Consider the following 21,337-nt stretch of genomic DNA (forward strand, 5'->3'; position numbering starts at 1 on the left):
AATTTCCTGACGAGTTAAGAGAAAAAAACCCAATTACAAAGATTTTTAGGATGTCTAAACTATGTTTCAGACTTCTTACCCAATCTTAGGAAAACAATTCAACCATTATTTCAACGGTTACAAAAGAATCCAAAACCATGGACTATCAACATACCCTTTTAGTCAAACAAGTTAAGCAAAAGGTTAAAACTCTTCCATGCCTTTCCATACCAAATCCTGAAGCTGACATGATAGTTGAAACTGATGCTTCAGAAATAGGTTATGGAGGAATTCTTAAGCAAAAATTACCACAATCAAAACAAGAATCTATAGTTCGATTCCATTCAGGAGTCTGGTTAGGACCACAAAGCATTTTCAACAGTAAAGAAAGAAGTTCTCTCAATTGTTAATTGTATCTCAAAATTCCAAGATGACTTAATCAACAAAAAGTTTTACTAAGAGTAGATTGCAAACAGCAAAAGAAATATTACAAAAAGATGTCAAAAACCTAGTATCAAAACAAATATTTGCTAGATGGCAAGCAATATTATCCGTTTTCGATTTCGATATTCAATATATTAAAGGAGAAAAAAATTCTTTACCCGACTTTCTAACAAGAGAATATTTGCAGGGAAAATCCACAGATAATCAACAACAACAAGATATTCAAAATGAGTGACCAGAAGATGAAAAAGCCGATGACAGCCTCAGATTATATCAAAAACCAACCACATCTCCAAGGAAGGACTTTAACTCCAAACCTTACTCAGCATTAGCTGAATATCCTCCTCTATCTTATTCAAAAGCAGTCTCTGAAAAGTCATCAAAGATGGAAGCACAATCATCTACAGCAACCCCAAACACAACCTCAAACACTACTCCAAACACTAAACCAGTCTACTACACCAAACCTTATAAGCAACACCTTATGACGACCCCATACACTAAACCAGTAAACCTTACCCAACTCAAAACCTTCATCAATCGAGTCTTCTACGAGGACAGTCCCTGGCCAACAGATAACATAACCAAAAACCAATCCTTTTATGAGTATATTCTAGTAGACTCTAAGTCTATAGAAATCACCCATTACAAAGACAAGACGAACCCAAACCTCATCAACTATTCAACCTGCAAATTCCTACGAATTTGTTCTACCCAAGACCTTGGTTTTATACATCATCATACAACAAAACCTTTTTCTACCCCAGGCTATCATATCGACGGCTACACCTATACCGATTACAAAAATGCCTTTTTCCGAGCCTTTTACTCAGACCCTATGACCACTCTTGGTTCTTCAGTTTTGATCAAAACTGCACAAAGACGATACCAGGATGGTTCAACGAATGGTGGTATTGGTACGGACCAGCAGATCCGATCTACCCCGACCAAGTACTCAAGACCTCCTACCCATTCTACAAGAAACACGTATTTGATCAACCAGTTGGGCCTCTAAACAAAATTTGGTTTCATATTGACATGGGCATCCCATGGATATGTTCATGGCATTTTACCCTTGCTATCGCTCTCCAAGACATGCCTTATTCTCTCCTCCGGGAATTCAGAGTCAAATGGTGGGAAAAATATAACCTTGACAGATGTTCCCTTGCAGGTATCCAAAAATATTTCCAATTACAAATCAAGCCAAAACAGCAATCCAAACTATATCCAAATCTATACCTCTTCTCAACCCAACCCAAATATCCCAAACAAATCCAAGTCCACAAAAAAGACCAACATCAAGTCCAACAAGTTCAACAACCTCTTCCTCTTCCCAGAAATCATCAAGATAGGAAAAAATGAAGAAACTTATCGCCGAAATGCTGACGCAATTTGAGGCGGAACATGATGATACAGACGATGACAACCAACAAGTTGACATTATGCAACCTGAAGATCCTTACGGCGGCCCGTTAGGCCAAGATCCGTATGATATATAAAAAAAAAAAAAAAAAAAATATATATATATATATATATATATATATATATATATATATATTATATATATTTCGATTAAAAAAAAAAAAAAAAAAAAAAAAAAGAAAACCTAAAAGTATGTCTATATTTACAATTTCGGTTTTAAGTATATTCTAGTAGACTCTGTACATTATTTCTGTATTTTCTTCTCTGTATTTTATTACTACTATCTACAAAATAATATACAGAGTATATCTGTATAACAAGACTCGCGGAAAAGCTATGCAAGAATTTCGAGAAAGAATCCAACCGACAATGGCGGGACCCACATGGGACCCACACGAAGACTTCTGCACAAAACAACAACAGTTTTTGACAGCAATTGTCGGCACCACTCAAGACTCAACACGTATTAAATCAAGTGTCGGCACCACTAGAAGACGACACGTTGCAAGACTTTATTCAAGCACTCTTTGCCTATAAATACTTAATTATGTTCAAGGAAGAGGGCACGAGCAAATTTCACTCTCAAAAACCTTCACTCTCTAAAAGCTCTCCCTTCTCTCTGAAATTTCCTGTGTTTTCTAAGTTTTAAGTTTGTAATCAAAGATTGTATCACAACTCAAGATAAATAAAAGTAAGTTTTAATCATATTCTGTGTACAACGCTCAAATTCTTATAAATATCAAATTCCAAAATTTTGTATATCAAAATAGTAATAACGTTACAATAATTAAAACAAATTAATAAGGAATCGTTATATTAAAATGGTATCAGAGCCAAACGATTATTCAAACGATGCAATTTGTTTAAAGGGTTTTAGAAACAAGATTTCTGTGTATGAATCTAATTTAAACTTGTCAAGATAAGATCCTCACCATCTAAAGAAACACTGTTACTGTAGGTGTTCCAGGCAGCAAGTCCAGAGAAGGCAGTAAGACCGTTGGTAAACCTCAGTTGTGTCCAATTAGAATCGGTTAGTATCTCTTCTGTAATGAGTTTAAATATAGATTAAATCATGGCGTCTTCGTTTAGAAAACTTTTTAAATCAAAAAATGCATCAACCTCTTCAAATTCAACAATTAACTCAAGAGAAATTATGTCAAGAATAACAACGTTTAATCAAGAAATATCAAGAGATCATTTACCGCATATTAATCCAGAACATATATATCAAATAGGAACTTTTGATTTTAAAACAGCTTATTCAATTAAAGAACATGAGCAAACTTTGTCTCTACAAAATGAATTTGAAGAAATTAAGTTATTATCTTCTCTAGCTTTGGAAAAATATAAGCAAAAAGGATTTAATTACATTCATTTTGGTCTAATCCAAATTGCTATAAAACCCTTATCAAGAACAGGTATAGACTCGCCAATATTAATGTTATTAAGAGATAAAACTCTCTTAAAATTTGAAGACTCTCTTTTAGGAGCAGTACAATCAAATTTATGCAATGGTGCTGTATATTTTAATTGTGCCCCTAACTTTCAAGTAAGCTTGCATGACCCAACCATACTCAATACTTTAACTTTAAATGTACATTTACCTGAAATAAAATTTCAAAATGAAAGACATGGATATCTTCTACTTTATCGAGTTTATTTTAAGCAATCAACTTCTGAGTTTAACCCAAGATGTCTATTACAAGATGATAAAGGAGAAACAACAATTCTAGCAGTCCATAGTAAAGATACACCAACAGCTACATACACACCAAAGCAATTAAAATGGGATGAAATAACTATTCCAGATCAATGGAAAATTGAAATTACTCAACCGCCTAGAAATTTTGAGCAAAAGAATATATCTAAAATAATTGAGCAGAAAGATGGAAAAATATTATTAAGGTTTGGATCTTATAGGGATCCACTTCCACCTACAAGCTTTAGACTGTAGTATTGATCGGCATGCGGCTCGAGTCTTCCAGCTGACAAGAGAGCTCGGCCACAAATCCGACGGCCAAACCATCGAGTGGCTCCTCCGCCAAGCCGAGCCTTCCATCATAGCCGCCACGGGAACAGGCACGACTCCGGCGAGCTTCTCCACCGCCTCTCTCTCCGCTTCTTCCTCCCCCTTCGCTCTCGGAAAACGCGTTTTGAGAACGGAGGAGGGAGAATCAGGCGGCCCCGGAGGAGGAGGGGAGTTAACTGTTGGACACGCAATGAGTAGTGGTGGTGGTGGGTTCTGGGCGGTTCCGGCGAGGCAGGACTTCGGACAAGTATGGAGCTTTGCCGCCGGAGCTACGCCGGAGATGTTGTTTACGCAGCAGCAGCAAGCAGCTACACTCTTTGTCCGCCAGCAGCAGCAGCAGCAAGCTTCAGCAGCTGTAGCTGCGATGGGTGAGGCTTCAGCAGCTAGAGTCGGGAACTATCTGCCAGGTCATCATCTTAATCTGCTAGCTTCTTTGTCGGGTGGAAGTCCCGGGTCGGGTCGGAGGGAAGAGGATGACTCACGCTGAAAGAAAGGTTTTATCAATCTTTTTGTGTTATTTGATTAGGGATGATTGGGTAATGTATAGAAAACTCTTTATGTTTAATGTCATCAAAAGTGGTCAGAGACTACTTAGTTCGAGTTTTTTTTTTTTTGTGTTCAAGTTTTAGTTTTAAGTTATTTGCTTGTTTGATTAGTGTGTAAGATTATTTGGTCTCAGAGTTTGTTTTGAGAGTGATAGTGAAATCGATTGATTAATTGTTGTTTACTTAAAAACGCCATAATGAACAGCAAAAAAAAGCTCTTTGTACGTTTTTGGCGTGAATTTTTTTTAATGGTTTTCTATCGTTCATGAAGCTGAGCCCACACGAACTGTATTGATATCTCACAGGCCAAAGGATTGTAATTCTGAATGTTTCTCGTGACTTGGTATGAATGAGAATTGAAGATATGAAAACAAAATAATGTGAATGTGTCAATTACTGTGAAGTGGTCCTTGTCTTCTTATATATATTTATTTACTGTCAAAGTCTGTATGTAACTTGTGTTTGCTCTCTCTTTTGGTAAAAAGTTATGTAGTATTGTTTGTTTAAGCTTTATTTCGAAAACTGTCATACAAGCGGTTCTTTAGCGGTTTTATAACCAGTGGGACCAGATGAAAATTTGCTGAATGCTTTAGACTGTAAACGCAGTTGGACAAGGAAGAGGATAAGAACATTGTCTCCAAGCTTAGCAATCTCTCTATATCAAATAGGAACTTTTGATTTTAAAACAGCTTATTCAATTAAAGAACATGAGCAAACTTTGTCTCTACAAAATGAATTTGAAGAAATTAAGTTATTATCTTCTCTAGCTTTGGAAAAATATAAGCAAAAAGGATTTAATTACATTCATTTTGGTCTAATCCAAATTGCTATAAAACCCTTATCAAGAACATGTATAGACTCGCCAATATTAATGTTATTAAGAGATAAAACTCTCTTAAAATTTGAAGACTCTCTTTTAGGAGCAGTACAATCAAATTTATGCAATGGTGCTGTATATTTTAATTGTGCCCCTAACTTTCAAGTAAGCTTGCATGACCCAACCATACTCAATACTTTAACTTTAAATGTACATTTACCTGAAATAAAATTTCAAAATGAAAGACATGGATATCTTCTACTTTATCGAGTTTATTTTAAGCAATCAATTTCTGAGTTTAACCCAAGATGTCTATTACAAGATGATAAAGGAGAAACAACAATTCTAGCAGTCCATAGTAAAGATACACCAACAGCTACATACACACCAAAGCAATTAAAATGGGATGAAATAACTATTCCAGATCAATGGAAAATTGAAATTACTCAACCGCCTAGAAATTTTGAGCAAAAGAATATATCTAAAATAATTGAGCAGAAAGATGGAAAAATATTATTAAGGTTTGGATCTTATAGGGATCCACTTCCACCTAGAATAAGTTCGTATCATTCAAGAGCCTCTTTTTCTGAATATCGTACGGGTCAATCCAGTACAAATTCAGAAACGGAAAGTGTAAATCAAAACTCTAAACAAGATGAACCGATAAGATTTAAAGCACCAATAGCAGAACCAGATCAAGATGCATATCCAACATCACCTACTCCATCAGATTTTAGATCAATAAATGTTATAACTAAAAAATACGAAATTGATAAACAATATATAAGAGAAGACTTTTATTCAAAAGAAAATGAAGAAAAACGAAGTTGGTATTTTAAAACTTTCTCTAAACAACAAACCAATGAGTACAGAGAAAAATGGTATGATTGTATGATACTAAAAGAAATGAATATTCCATTTTTCGTATGGTTTGAAATTTATTCAATAGCTCATAATATCAATTATCCATTCAAGACGATTAATGCGAGTATATCATTAAGCCAAGTATGGGAACAAGTGGATGGAAATAAAATTAAAGCAATTCATCCACCTTTAAATGATTTAAAGATAAATACTTTAAACCGACAAATTCTAGCTACACCCTTTAAAACTGGAGCTAACAAAGATGATAAAGAACCAGTGTTAATGCAAGATATTAAATCTATATATCAACAGAACAATTATCAAAGTCAAATACTACATACAATTTCTAAACAGATAGACAGCATTGATAATAAAATAAATATTAATGAAAAAGAAAAAGTGGACCAACACACTCAACACCCTTTCTCATCAACGACCTACCCAATCTTTAAACCAACAACAAGACAAATCAAATTTCCTGAAAATGAAATTTTAAAATCAATTTCGACCAGATTAGACAGGTTAGATAAAGGAAAAGGAATAAACACTATAGATGAAGATAACAATGAATCTATCCAAACCTCCTCACAATCAGAAAACGATATACAAGAAATAAATCGAATAAAAAATAAATCAAGAAAACCATATTATCCTAGGCATACTCCACCTGATTTATTATTTGAAGAACATCACAAATATACTAGTAAAGAATACTCTGGAGAAAGTATATACGAATGGAATATAGATGGACGATCAGAATATGAAATGCTAAATTTATTTCAAGAAATGGTAATGGCTACAATGGCTTACAAAGGTAGAGGAAATAATGATCAACAATCATGCATTTTGTTAGTATCTGGATTTACTGGAGCATTAAGATATTGGTGGGATAACTCATTAGACGCAATTACACAAGAATCTATAATTAATCATGTTGAAATAAAACAACAAGAAGATGAAGAGGGATTTATGAATGATATAGAGGTGCAAAACGCAGTAGAAGTATTAATACATACTTTAACAATGCATTTTATTGGAAATCCTAAAGAAGAATTAGAAAGTAAAAAAATTATATTAACAAATTTAAGGTGTCCAACATTAGGAGATTTTAAATGGTACAAGGATGTTTTTATAACAAACATATTCCAAAGAAACGATTGTAATCAAGCATTTTGGAAAGAACGGTTTATCTCAGGATTACCATCTTTCTTTGCAGAAAGAGTAATTGGTAAATTAAAAGAGTATTCAGGAGGACAACCAATCCCTTGGAATACGATTACTTACGGACAATTATTCGCATTTATAAAGAAAGAAGGATTAGCTATATGTCAAGAACATAAAGATAAAAAACGAAATGATAAATTTAAGTTTAAAATAACTATGGGATCATTCTGTGATCAGTATGGCTATAATCAACTTAATCCTCCATCAAGAATTAAACGACTAAAGCATAGGCATAATAAAACTAATTATTTTCATAAAAATAATAAATTTAATAAAAAATTAACAAATCAATACTATACAAAGAATAATAAGCACAAATCAAATAATAAGCAGAAAATAGTATGTTGGAATTGTAAAAGACCTGGACATAAATCCACGGAATGTAAAATGAAAAAGAAGATAAATGAAATATTTCAAAATCAACCAGATATACAAGAAAAATTAACTAAACTATTAATATCAGAATCAGAAATATCAGAAGAATCAAGTTGTGATAACTCTATAGATGAGATAGGAAATATTAGTGATACTTCAATAGAATCACAAGAATTGTCTGATAATCTATGCAATTGTAAAATTATTAACGTTATAACAAAAGATATTGATAAACAATTTCTACTAGACATAATTGATAAAATTGACGATCCAAAAATTAAGAAAGAATATTTAACTAAACTAAAAGATATAATATATCAAGAAAACCAATTATCTTGCCCTCAACCCTTTAGTTTAAATAAAATATTTGACAAATATCCTACACAAAGTTTATTTAAGCAAGTAACTACGGGAGAACTACAAAATGAAGTTAAGCAATTAAAAACGCAAATTAAAGAATTACAATTAATAGTAAATCAACACGAATTAAAACAATTGCAAACGGATGCTAAATTATCATTAATAGAAGCAAAAAATACTCCAACATCTACAACTAGTTTAAATCAAGCATCTACAAGTAATACAAATCTAGAAAATGACGAAAATAAGCAAATCGAACCTACCGAAGACTATATTCAAATAATTAATAAAATCAATTATCAAAAATGGTATACAAATATTACCTTACATGTGGGACATGATTTCAAAATAAACATAATAGCATTAATGGATACAGGTGCTGATTACAACTGTATTCGCGAAGGAATTATACCAACTAAATATTATGAAAAAACAACTGAAAAATTAAGTGGAGCAAACGGAAGTAATTTAAAGGTACAATATAAACTATCATGTGCAAAAATATGTAACCAAGGATATTGCTTCAAAAATCAATTTATTCTAGTAAAAAACTTAACACAAGAAATAATATTAGGAACTCCATTTTTTACTCAAATATATCCATTCAAAGTAACAGAAATAGGAGTAACCACAAAAGTAGTAGGAACAAAATTATCATTTGAATTCTTATCTCCTATGAAAACCAAAGAAATACTAAGCTTACAACAAAATTCTATTCAAAAAACAATTAATTTAATAAAAGGGAAACAAAATCATATACAATATCTACAAAATGAAATAGCATACAAAAAAATAGAAGAACAACTTAAGATGCCTTACATAATAAGCAAGATAAAAGCTATTGAAAACGATATATTAAACCAAATCTGTTCAGAATTGCCAAACGCTTTCTGGGAAAGAAAACAACATACAGTTGAACTCCCATATATAAAAGAGTTTAACGAAAGAAATATACCAACTAAAGCAAGACCTATTCAAATGAATAAGGAGTTATTAGAACACTGTAAAAAGGAAATAAATGATTTATTAGACAAAAAATTAATCAGGTCATCCAAATCTCCCTGGAGCTGTTCGGCCTTTTATGTAAATAATCAAGCTGAAAAAGAACGTGGGATACCAAGATTAGTAATAAATTATAAACCATTAAATGATGTATTACAATGGATACGATATCCAATACCTAACAAAAGAGATTTATTAAAACGACTTTATAATGCAAAAATTTATTCAAAATTTGACATGAAAAGTGGCTTTTGGCAAATACAAATTGCCGAAAAAGATAAATATAAAACAGCATTTACCGTACCATTCGGACATTATGAATGGAATGTAATGCCTTTTGGTCTTAAAAACGCACCTTCTGAATTTCAACATATAATGAATGATATATTCAATAATTATTCAAAATTTACAATTGTCTACATAGATGACGTGTTAGTATACTCCACTACAATAGACCAACACATTAGTCACTTAAACACATTCCTCAGTATAGTAAAAAAACATGGATTAGTTATATCAGCCAAGAAAATTTCTTTATTCCAAACAAAAATAAGATTTTTAGGACATAATATATATCAAGGAACAATCACACCTATTTCAAGATCAATTGAATTCGCAGATAAATTTCCTGACGAGTTAAGAGAAAAAACCCAATTACAAAGATTTTTAGGATGTCTAAACTATGTTTCAGACTTCTTACCCAATCTTAGGAAAACAATTCAACCATTATTTCAACGGTTACAAAAGAATCCAAAACCATGGACTAATCAACATACCCTTTTAGTCAAACAAGTTAAGCAAAAGGTTAAAACTCTTCCATGCCTTTCCATACCAAATCCTGAAGCTGACATGATAGTTGAAACTGATGCTTCAGAAATAGGTTATGGAGGAATTCTTAAGCAAAAATTACCACAATCAAAACAAGAATCTATAGTTCGATTCCATTCAGGAGTCTGGTTAGGACCACAAAAGCATTATTCAACAGTAAAGAAAGAAGTTCTCTCAATTGTTAATTGTATCTCAAAATTCCAAGATGACTTAATCAACAAAAAGTTTTTACTAAGAGTAGATTGCAAATCAGCAAAAGAAATATTACAAAAAGATGTCAAAAACCTAGTATCAAAACAAATATTTGCTAGATGGCAAGCAATATTATCCGTTTTCGATTTCGATATTCAATATATTAAAGGAGAAAAAAATTCTTTACCCGACTTTCTAACAAGAGAATATTTGCAGGGAAAATCCACAGATAATCAACAACAACAAGATATTCAAAATGAGTGACCAGAAGATGAAAAAGCCGATGACAGCCTCAGATTATATCAAAAACCAACCACATCTCCAAGGAAGGACTTTAACTCCAAACCCTTACTCAGCATTAGCTGAATATCCTCCTCTATCTTATTCAAAAGCAGTCTCTGAAAAGTCATCAAAGATGGAAGCACAATCATCTACAGCAACCCCAAACACAACCTCAAACACTACTCCAAACACTAAACCAGTCTACTACACCAAACCTTATAAGCAACACCTTATGACGACCCCATACACTAAACCAGTAAACCTTACCCAACTCAAAACCTTCATCAATCGAGTCTTCTACGAGGACAGTCCCTGGCCAACAGATAACATAACCAAAAACCAATCCTTTTATGAGTATATTCTAGTAGACTCTAAGTCTATAGAAATCACCCATTACAAAGACAAGACGAACCCAAACCTCATCAACTATTCAACCTGCAAATTCCTACGAATTTGTTCTACCCAAGACCTTGGTTTTATACATCATCATACAACAAAACCTTTTTCTACCCCAGGCTATCATATCGACGGCTACACCTATACCGATTACAAAAATGCCTTTTTCCGAGCCTTTTTACTCAGACCCTATGACCACTCTTGGTTCTTCAGTTTTGATCAAAACTGCACAAAGACGATACCAGGATGGTTCAACGAATGGTGGTATTGGTACGGACCAGCAGATCCGATCTACCCCGACCAAGTACTCAAGACCTCCTACCCATTCTACAAGAAACACGTATTTGATCAACCAGTTGGGCCTCTAAACAAAATTTGGTTTCATATTGACATGGGCATCCCATGGATATGTTCATGGCATTTTACCCTTGCTATCGCTCTCCAAGACATGCCTTATTCTCTCCTCCGGGAATTCAGAGTCAAATGGTGGGAAAAATATAACCTTGACAGATGTTCCCTTGCAGGTATCCAAAAATATTTCCAAATTACAAATCAAGCCAAAACAGCAATCCAAACTATATCCAAATCTATACCTCTTCTCAACCCAACCCAAATATCCCAAACAAATCCAAGTCCACAAAAAAGACCAACATCAAGTCCAACAAGTTCAACAACCTCTTCCTCTTCCCAGAAATCATCAAGAAAGGAAAAAATGAAGAAACTTATCGCCGAAATGCTGACGCAATTTGAGGCGGAACATGATGATACAGACGATGACAACCAACAAGTTGACATTATGCAACCTGAAGATCCTTACGGCGGCCCGTTAGGCCAAGATCCGTATGATATATAAAAAAAAAAAAAAAAAAAAAATAATATATATATATATATATATATATTTTCGATTAAAAAAAAAAAAAAAAAAAAAAAGAAAACCTAAAAGTATGTCTATATTTACAATTTCGGTTTTAAGTATATTCTAGTAGACTCTGTACATTATTTCTGTATTTTCTTCTCTGTATTTTATTACTACTATCTACAAAATAATATACAGAGTATATCTGTATAACAAGACTCGCGGAAAAGCTATGCAAGAATTTCGAGAAAGAATCCAACCGACAATGGCGGGACCCACATGGGACCCACACGAAGACTTCTGCACAAAACAACAACAGTTTTTGACAGCAATTGTCGGCACCACTCAAGACTCAACACGTATTAAATCAAGTGTCGGCACCACTAGAAGACGACACGTTGCAAGACTTTATTCAAGCACTCTTTGCCTATAAATACTTAATTATGTTCAAGGAAGAGGGCACGAGCAAATTTCACTCTCAAAAAACCTTCACTCTCTAAAAGCTCTCCCTTCTCTCTGAAATTTCCTGTGTTTTCTAAGTTTTAAGTTTGTAATCAAAGATTGTATCACAACTCAAGATAAATAAAAGTAAGTTTTAATCATATTCTGTGTACAACGCTCAAATTCTTATAAATATCAAATTCCAAAATTTTGTATATCAAAATAGTAATAACGTTACAATAATTAAAACAAATTAATAAGGAATCGTTATATTAAACTGGTATCAGAGCCAAACGATTATTCAAACGATGCAATTTGTTTAAAGGGTTTTAGAAACAAGATTTCTGTGTATGAATCTAATTTAAACTTGTCAAGATAAGATCCTCACCATCTAAAGAAACACTGTTACTGTAGGTGTTCCAGGCAGCAAGTCCAGAGAAGGCAGTAAGACCGTTGGTAAACCTCAGTTGTGTCCAATTAGAATCGGTTAGTATCTCTTCTGTAATGAGTTTAAATATAGATTAAATCATGGCGTCTTCGTTTAGAAAACTTTTTAAATCAAAAAATGCATCAACCTCTTCAAATTCAACAATTAACTCAAGAGAAATTATGTCAAAAATAACAACGTTTAATCAAGAAATATCAAGAGATCATTTACCGCATATTAATCCAGAACATGTATATCAAAATAGTAATAACGTTACAATAATTAAAACAAATTAATAAGGAATCGTTATATTAAACTGGTGCTGTATATATATCATATATCAAAAAAAAAAAAAAAAAAAAAAAAACCTAAAAGTATGTCTATATTTACAATTTCGGTTTTAAGTATATTCTAGTAGACTCTGTACATTATTTCTGTATTTTCTTCTCTGTATTTTATTACTACTATCTACAAAATAATATACAGAGTATATCTGTATAACAAGACTCGCGGAAAAGCTATGCAAGAATTTCGAGAAAGAATCCAACCGACAATGGCGGGACCCACATGGGACCCACACGAAGACTTCTGCACAAAACAACAACAGTTTTTGACAGCAATTGTCGGCACCACTCAAGACTCAACACGTATTAAATCAAGTGTCGGCACCACTAGAAGACGACACGTTGCAAGACTTTATTCAAGCACTCTTTGCCTATAAATACTTAATTATGTTCAAGGAAGAGGGCACGAGCAAATTTCACTCTCAAAAAACCTTCACTCTCTAAAAGCTCTCCCTTCTCTCTGAAATTTCCTGTGTTTTCTAAGTTTTAAGTTTGTAATCAAAGATTGTATCACAACTCAAGATAAATAAAAGTAAGTTTTAATCATATTCTGTGTACAACGCTCAAATTCTTATAAATATCAAATTCCAAAATTTTGTATATCAAAATAGTAATAACGTTACAATAATTAAAACAAATTAATAAGGAATCGTTATATATATCATACGGATCTTGGCCTAACGGGCCGCCGTAAGGATCTTCAGGTTGCATAATGTCAACTTGTTGGTTGTCATCGTCTGTATCATCATGTTCCGCCTCAAATTGCGTCAGCATTTCGGCGATAAGTTTCTTCATTTTTTCCTTTCTTGATGATTTCTGGGAAGAGGAAGAGGTTGTTGAACTTGTTGGACTTGATGTTGGTCTTTTTTGTGGACTTGGATTTGTTTGGGATATTTGGGTTGGGTTGAGAAGAGGTATAGATTTGGATATAGTTTGGATTGCTGTTTTGGCTTGATTTGTAATTTGGAAATATTTTTGGATACCTGCAAGGGAACATCTGTCAAGGTTATATTTTTCCCACCATTTGACTCTGAATTCCCGGAGGAGAGAATAAGGCATGTCTTGGAGAGCGATAGCAAGGGTAAAATGCCATGAACATATCCATGGGATGCCCATGTCAATATGAAACCAAATTTTGTTTAGAGGCCCAACTGGTTGATCAAATACGTGTTTCTTGTAGAATGGGTAGGAGGTCTTGAGTACTTGGTCGGGGTAGATCGGATCTGCTGGTCCGTACCAATACCACCATTCGTTGAACCATCCTGGTATCGTCTTTGTGCAGTTTTGATCAAAACTGAAGAACCAAGAGTGGTCATAGGGTCTGAGTAAAAAGGCTCGGAAAAAGGCATTTTTGTAATCGGTATAGGTGTAGCCGTCGATATGATAGCCTGGGGTAGAAAAAGGTTTTGTTGTATGATGATGTATAAAACCAAGGTCTTGGGTAGAACAAATTCGTAGGAATTTGCAGGTTGAATAGTTGATGAGGTTTGGGTTCGTCTTGTCTTTGTAATGGGTGATTTCTATAGACTTAGAGTCTACTAGAATATACTCATAAAAGGATTGGTTTTTGGTTATGTTATCTGTTGGCCAGGGACTGTCCTCGTAGAAGACTCGATTGATGAAGGTTTTGAGTTGGGTAAGGTTTACTGGTTTAGTGTATGGGGTCGTCATAAGGTGTTGCTTATAAGGTTTGGTGTAGTAGACTGGTTTAGTGTTTGGAGTAGTGTTTGAGGTTGTGTTTGGGGTTGCTGTAGATGATTGTGCTTCCATCTTTGATGACTTTTCAGAGACTGCTTTTGAATAAGATAGAGGAGGATATTCAGCTAATGCTGAGTAAGGGTTTGGAGTTAAAGTCCTTCCTTGGAGATGTGGTTGGTTTTTGATATAATCTGAGGCTGTCATCGGCTTTTTCATCTTCTGGTCACTCATTTTGAATATCTTGTTGTTGTTGATTATCTGTGGATTTTCCCTGCAAATATTCTCTTGTTAGAAAGTCGGGTAAAGAATTTTTTCTCCTTTAATATATTGAATATCGAAATCGAAAACGGATAATATTGCTTGCCATCTAGCAAATATTTGTTTTGATACTAGGTTTTTGACATCTTTTTGTAATATTTCTTTTGCTGATTTGCAATCTACTCTTAGTAAAAACTTTTTGTTGATTAAGTCATCTTGGAATTTTGAGATACAATTAACAATTGAGAGAACTTCTTTCTTTACTGTTGAATAATGCTTTTGTGGTCCTAACCAGACTCCTGAATGGAATCGAACTATAGATTCTTGTTTTGATTGTGGTAATTTTTGCTTAAGAATTCCTCCATAACCTATTTCTGAAGCATCAGTTTCAACTATCATGTCAGCTTCAGGATTTGGTATGGAAAGGCATGGAAGAGTTTTAACCTTTTGCTTAACTTGTTTGACTAAAAGGGTATGTTGATTAGTCCATGGTTTTGGATTCTTTTGTAACCGTTGAAATAATGGTTGAATTGTTTTCCTAAGATTGGGTAAGAAGTCTGAAACATAGTTTAGACATCCTAAAAATCTTTGTAATTGGGTTTTTTCTCTTAACTCGTCAGGAAATTTATCTGCGAATTCAATTGATCTTGAAATAGGTGTGATTGTTCCTTGATATATATTATGTCCTAAAAATCTTATTTTTGTTTGGAATAAAGAAATTTTCTTGGCTGATATAACTAATCCATGTTTTTTTACTATACTGAGGAATGTGTTTAAGTGACTAATGTGTTGGTCTATTGTAGTGGAGTATACTAACACGTCATCTATGTAGACAATTGTAAATTTTGAATAATTATTGAATATATCATTCATTATATGTTGAAATTCAGAAGGTGCGTTTTTAAGACCAAAAGGCATTACATTCCATTCATAATGTCCGAATGGTACGGTAAATGCTGTTTTATATTTATCTTTTTCGGCAATTTGTATTTGCCAAAAGCCACTTTTCATGTCAAATTTTGAATAAATTTTTGCATTATAAAGTCGTTTTAATAAATCTCTTTTGTTAGGTATTGGATATCGTATCCATTGTAATACATCATTTAATGGTTTATAATTTATTACTAATCTTGGTATCCCACGTTCTTTTTCAGCTTGATTATTTACATAAAAGGCCGAACAGCTCCAGGGAGATTTGGATGACCTGATTAATTTTTTGTCTAATAAATCATTTATTTCCTTTTTACAGTGTTCTAATAACTCCTTATTCATTTGAATAGGTCTTGCTTTAGTTGGTATATTTCTTTCGTTAAACTCTTTTATATATGGGAGTTCAACTGTATGTTGTTTTCTTTCCCAGAAAGCGTTTGGCAATTCTGAACAGATTTGGTTTAATATATCGTTTTCAATAGCTTTTATCTTGCTTATTATGTAAGGCATCTTAAGTTGTTCTTCTATTTTTTTGTATGCTATTTCATTTTGTAGATATTGTATATGATTTTGTTTCCCTTTTATTAAATTAATTGTTTTTTGAATAGAATTTTGTTGTAAGCTTAGTATTTCTTTGGTTTTCATAGGAGATAAGAATTCAAATGATAATTTTGTTCCTACTACTTTTGTGGTTACTCCTATTTCTGTTACTTTGAATGGATATATTTGAGTAAAAAATGGAGTTCCTAATATTATTTCTTGTGTTAAGTTTTTTACTAGAATAAATTGATTTTTGAAGCAATATCCTTGGTTACATATTTTTGCACATGATAGTTTATATTGTACCTTTAAATTACTTCCGTTTGCTCCACTTAATTTTTCAGTTGTTTTTTCATAATATTTAGTTGGTATAATTCCTTCGCGAATACAGTTGTAATCAGCACCTGTATCCATTAATGCTATTATGTTTATTTTGAAATCATGTCCCACATGTAAGGTAATATTTGTATACCATTTTTGATAATTGATTTTATTAATTATTTGAATATAGTCTTCGGTAGGTTCGATTTGCTTATTTTCGTCATTTTCTAGATTTGTATTACTTGTAGATGCTTGATTTAAACTAGTTGTAGATGTTGGAGTATTTTTTGCTTCTATTAATGATAATTTAGCATCCGTTTGCAATTGTTTTAATTCGTGTTGATTTACTATTAATTGTAATTCTTTAATTTGCGTTTTTAATTGCTTAACTTCATTTTGTAGTTCTCCCGTAGTTACTTGCTTAAATAAACTTTGTGTAGGATATTTGTCAAATATTTTATTTAAACTAAAGGGTTGAGGGCAAGATAATTGGTTTTCTTGATATATTATATCTTTTAGTTTAGTTAAATATTCTTTCTTAATTTTTGGATCGTCAATTTTATCAATTATGTCTAGTAGAAATTGTTTATCAATATCTTTTGTTATAACGTTAATAATTTTACAATTGCATAGATTATCAGACAATTCTTGTGATTCTATTGAAGTATCACTAATATTTCCTATCTCATCTATAGAGTTATCACAACTTGATTCTTCTGATATTTCTGATTCTGATATTAATAGTTTAGTTAATTTTTCTTGTATATCTGGTTGATTTTGAAATATTTCATTTATCTTCTTTTTCATTTTACATTCCGTGGATTTATGTCCAGGTCTTTTACAATTCCAACATACTATTTTCTGCTTATTATTTGATTTGTGCTTATTATTCTTTGTATAGTATTGATTTGTTGATTTTTTATTAAATTTATTATTTTTATGAAAATAATTAGTTTTATTATGCCTATGCTTTAGTCGTTTAATTCTTGATGGAGGATTAAGTTGATTATAGCCATACTGATCACAGAATGATCCCATAGTTATTTTAAACTTAAATTTATCATTTCGTTTTTTATCTTTATGTTCTTGACATATAGCTAATCCTTCTTTCTTTATAAATGCGAATAATTGTCCGTAAGTAATCGTATTCCAAGGGATTGGTTGTCCTCCTGAATACTCTTTTAATTTACCAATTACTCTTTCTGCAAAGAAAGATGGTAATCCTGAGATAAACCGTTCTTTCCAAAATGCTTGATTACAATCGTTTCTTTGGAATATGTTTGTTATAAAAACATCCTTGTACCATTTAAAATCTCCTAATGTTGGACACCTTAAATTTGTTAATATAATTTTTTTACTTTCTAATTCTTCTTTAGGATTTCCAATAAAATGCATTGTTAAAGTATGTATTAATACTTCTACTGCGTTTTGCACCTCTATATCATTCATAAATCCCTCTTCATCTTCTTGTTGTTTTATTTCAACATGATTAATTATAGATTCTTGTGTAATTGCGTCTAATGAGTTATCCCACCAATATCTTAATGCTCCAGTAAATCCAGATACTAACAAAATGCATGATTGTTGATCATTATTTCCTCTACCTTTGTAAGCCATTGTAGCCATTACCATTTCTTGAAATAAATTTAGCATTTCATATTCTGATCGTCCATCTATATTCCATTCGTATATACTTTCTCCAGAGTATTCTTTACTAGTATATTTGTGATGTTCTTCAAATAATAAATCAGGTGGAGTATGCCTAGGATAATATGGTTTTCTTGATTTATTTTTTATTCGATTTATTTCTTGTATATCGTTTTCTGATTGTGAGGAGGTTTGGATAGATTCATTGTTATCTTCATCTATAGTGTTTATTCCTTTTCCTTTATCTAACCTGTCTAATCTGGTCGAAATTGATTTTAAAATTTCATTTTCAGGAAATTTGATTTGTCTTGTTGTTGGTTTAAAGATTGGGTAGGTCGTTGATGAGAAAGGGTGTTGAGTGTGTTGGTCCACTTTTCTTTTTCATTAATATTTATTTTATTATCAATGCTGTCTATCTGTTTAGAAATTGTATGTAGTATTTGACTTTGATAATTGTTCTGTTGATATATAGATTTAATATCTTGCATTAACACTGGTTCTTTATCATCTTTGTTAGCTCCAGTTTTAAAGGGTGTAGCTAGAATTTGTCGGTTTAAAGTATTTATCTTTAAATCATTTAAAGGTGGATGAATTGCTTTAATTTTATTTCCATCCACTTGTTCCCATACTTGGCTTAATGATATACTCGCATTAATCGTCTTGAATGGATAATTGATATTATGAGCTATTGAATAAATTTCAAACCATACGAAAAATGGAATATTCATTTCTTTTAGTATCATACAATCATACCATTTTTCTCTGTACTCATTGGTTTGTTGTTTAGAGAAAGTTTTAAAATACCAACTTCGTTTTTCTTCATTTTCTTTTGAATAAAAGTCTTCTCTTATATATTGTTTATCAATTTCGTATTTTTTAGTTATAACATTTATTGATCTAAAATCTGATGGAGTAGGTGATGTTGGATATGCATCTTGATCTGGTTCTGCTATTGGTGCTTTAAATCTTATCGGTTCATCTTGTTTAGAGTTTTGATTTACACTTTCCGTTTCTGAATTTGTACTGGATTGACCCGTACGATATTCAGAAAAAGAGGCTCTTGAATGATACGAACTTATTCTAGGTGGAAGTGGATCCCTATAAGATCCAAACCTTAATAATATTTTTCCATCTTTCTGCTCAATTATTTTAGATATATTCTTTTGCTCAAAATTTCTAGGCGGTTGAGTAATTTCAATTTTCCATTGATCTGGAATAGTTATTTCATCCCATTTTAATTGCTTTGGTGTGTATGTAGCTGTTGGTGTATCTTTACTATGGACTGCTAGAATTGTTGTTTCTCCTTTATCATCTTGTAATAGACATCTTGGGTTAAACTCAGAAGTTGATTGCTTAAAATAAACTCGATAAAGTAGAAGATATCCATGTCTTTCATTTTGAAATTTTATTTCAGGTAAATGTACATTTAAAGTTAAAGTATTGAGTATGGTTGGGTCATGCAAGCTTACTTGAAAGTTAGGGGCACAATTAAAATATACAGCACCATTGCATAAATTTGATTGTACTGCTCCTAAAAGAGAGTCTTCAAATTTTAAGAGAGTTTTATCTCTTAATAACATTAATATTGGCGAGTCTATACCTGTTCTTGATAAGGGTTTTATAGCAATTTGGATTAGACCAAAATGAATGTAATTAAATCCTTTTTGCTTATATTTTTCCAAAGCTAGAGAAGATAATAACTTAATTTCTTCAAATTCATTTTGTAGAGACAAAGTTTGCTCATGTTCTTTAATTGAATAAGCTGTTTTAAAATCAAAAGTTCCTATTTGATATATATGTTCTGGATTAATATGCGGTAAATGATCTCTTGATATTTCTTGATTAAACGTTGTTATTTTTGACATAATTTCTCTTGAGTTAATTGTTGAATTTGAAGAGGTTGATGCATTTTTTGATTTAAAAAGTTTTCTAAACGAAGACGCCATGATTTAATCTATATTTAAACTCATTACAGAAGAGATACTAACCGATTCTAATTGGACACAACTGAGGTTTACCAACGGTCTTACTGCCTTCTCTGGACTTGCTGCCTGGAACACCTACAGTAACAGTGTTTCTTTAGATGGTGAGGATCTTATCTTGACAAGTTTAAATTAGATTCATACACAGAAATCTTGTTTCTAAAACCCTTTAAACAAATTGCATCGTTTGAATAATCGTTTGGCTCTGATACCAGTTTAATATAACGATTCCTTATTAATTTGTTTTAATTATTGTAACGTTATTACTATTTTGATATACAAAATTTTGGAATTTGATATTTATAAGAATTTGAGCGTTGTACACAGAATATGATTAAAACTTACTTTTATTTATCTTGAGTTGTGATACAATCTTTGATTACAAACTTAAAACTTAGAAAACACAGGAAATTTCAGAGAGAAGGGAGAGCTTTTAGAGAGTGAAGGTTTTTTGAGAGTGAAATTTGCTCGTGCCCTCTTCCTTGAACATAATTAAGTATTTATAGGCAAAGAGTGCTTGAATAAAGTCTTGCAACGTGTCGTCTTCTAGTGGTGCCGACACTTGATTTAATACATGTTGAGTCTTGAGTGGTGCCGACAATTGCTGTCAAAAACTGTTGTTGTTTTGTGCAGAAGTCTTCGTGTGGGTCCCATGTGGGTCCCGCCATTGTCGGTTGGATTCTTTCTCGAAATTCTTGCATAGCTTTTCCGCGAGTCTTGTTATACAGATAGACTCTGTACATTATTTTGTAGATAGTAGTAATAAAAACACGACCCACACGAAGACTTCTGCACAAAACAACAACAGTTTTTGACAGCAATTGTCGGCACCACTCAAGACTCAACACGTATTAAATCAAGTGTCGGCACCACTAGAAGACGACACGTTGCAAGACTTTATTCAAGCACTCTTTGCCTATAAATACTTAATTATGTTCAAGGAAGAGGGCACGAGCAAATTTCACTCTCAAAAAACCTTCACTCTCTAAAAGCTCTCCCTTCTCTCTGAAATTTCCTGTGTTTTCTAAGTTTTAAGTTTGTAATCAAAGATTGTATCACAACTCAAGATAAATAAAAGTAAGTTTTAATCATATTCTGTGTACAACGCTCAAATTCTTATAAATATCAAATTCC

The 21,337-nt window shown here is 32.4% G+C and overlaps 3 protein-coding genes across 3 annotated transcripts; 2 read left to right on the forward strand and 1 right to left on the reverse strand.

Moving 5' to 3' along the window:
* Positions 1-1,461: 1,461 nt before the first annotated feature.
* On the forward strand, positions 1,462-4,646 carry LOC103850694 (transcription factor TCP21). Its single transcript, XM_033283177.1, has 2 exons — positions 1,462-1,594; positions 3,751-4,646. The coding sequence occupies exons 1-2, from the start codon at positions 1,462-1,464 to the stop codon at positions 4,359-4,361; spliced, it is 744 nt and encodes a 247-aa protein (XP_033139068.1). The 3' UTR covers positions 4,362-4,646.
* Positions 2,804-12,217, forward strand: LOC117130004. The gene is made up of 2 exons (XM_033283176.1): positions 2,804-2,875; positions 10,298-12,217. The coding sequence occupies exon 2, from the start codon at positions 10,338-10,340 to the stop codon at positions 11,610-11,612; it is 1,275 nt and encodes a 424-aa protein (XP_033139067.1). The 5' UTR covers positions 2,804-2,875; positions 10,298-10,337; the 3' UTR covers positions 11,613-12,217.
* LOC117130003 lies at positions 3,480-20,945 on the reverse strand. The gene is made up of 4 exons (XM_033283175.1): positions 20,549-20,945; positions 20,210-20,281; positions 5,787-14,796; positions 3,480-3,779 (listed from the first exon to the last, which is right to left on the reverse strand). The coding sequence occupies exon 3, from the start codon at positions 14,754-14,756 to the stop codon at positions 13,371-13,373; it is 1,386 nt and encodes a 461-aa protein (XP_033139066.1). The 5' UTR covers positions 14,757-14,796; positions 20,210-20,281; positions 20,549-20,945; the 3' UTR covers positions 3,480-3,779; positions 5,787-13,370.
* Between the last annotated feature and the right edge of the window lie 392 nt (positions 20,946-21,337).

Source organism: Brassica rapa, unplaced genomic scaffold (assembly GCF_000309985.2).
Source record: "Brassica rapa cultivar Chiifu-401-42 unplaced genomic scaffold, CAAS_Brap_v3.01 Scaffold0298, whole genome shotgun sequence".
NCBI classification, from domain to species: Eukaryota; Viridiplantae; Streptophyta; class Magnoliopsida; order Brassicales; family Brassicaceae; genus Brassica; species Brassica rapa.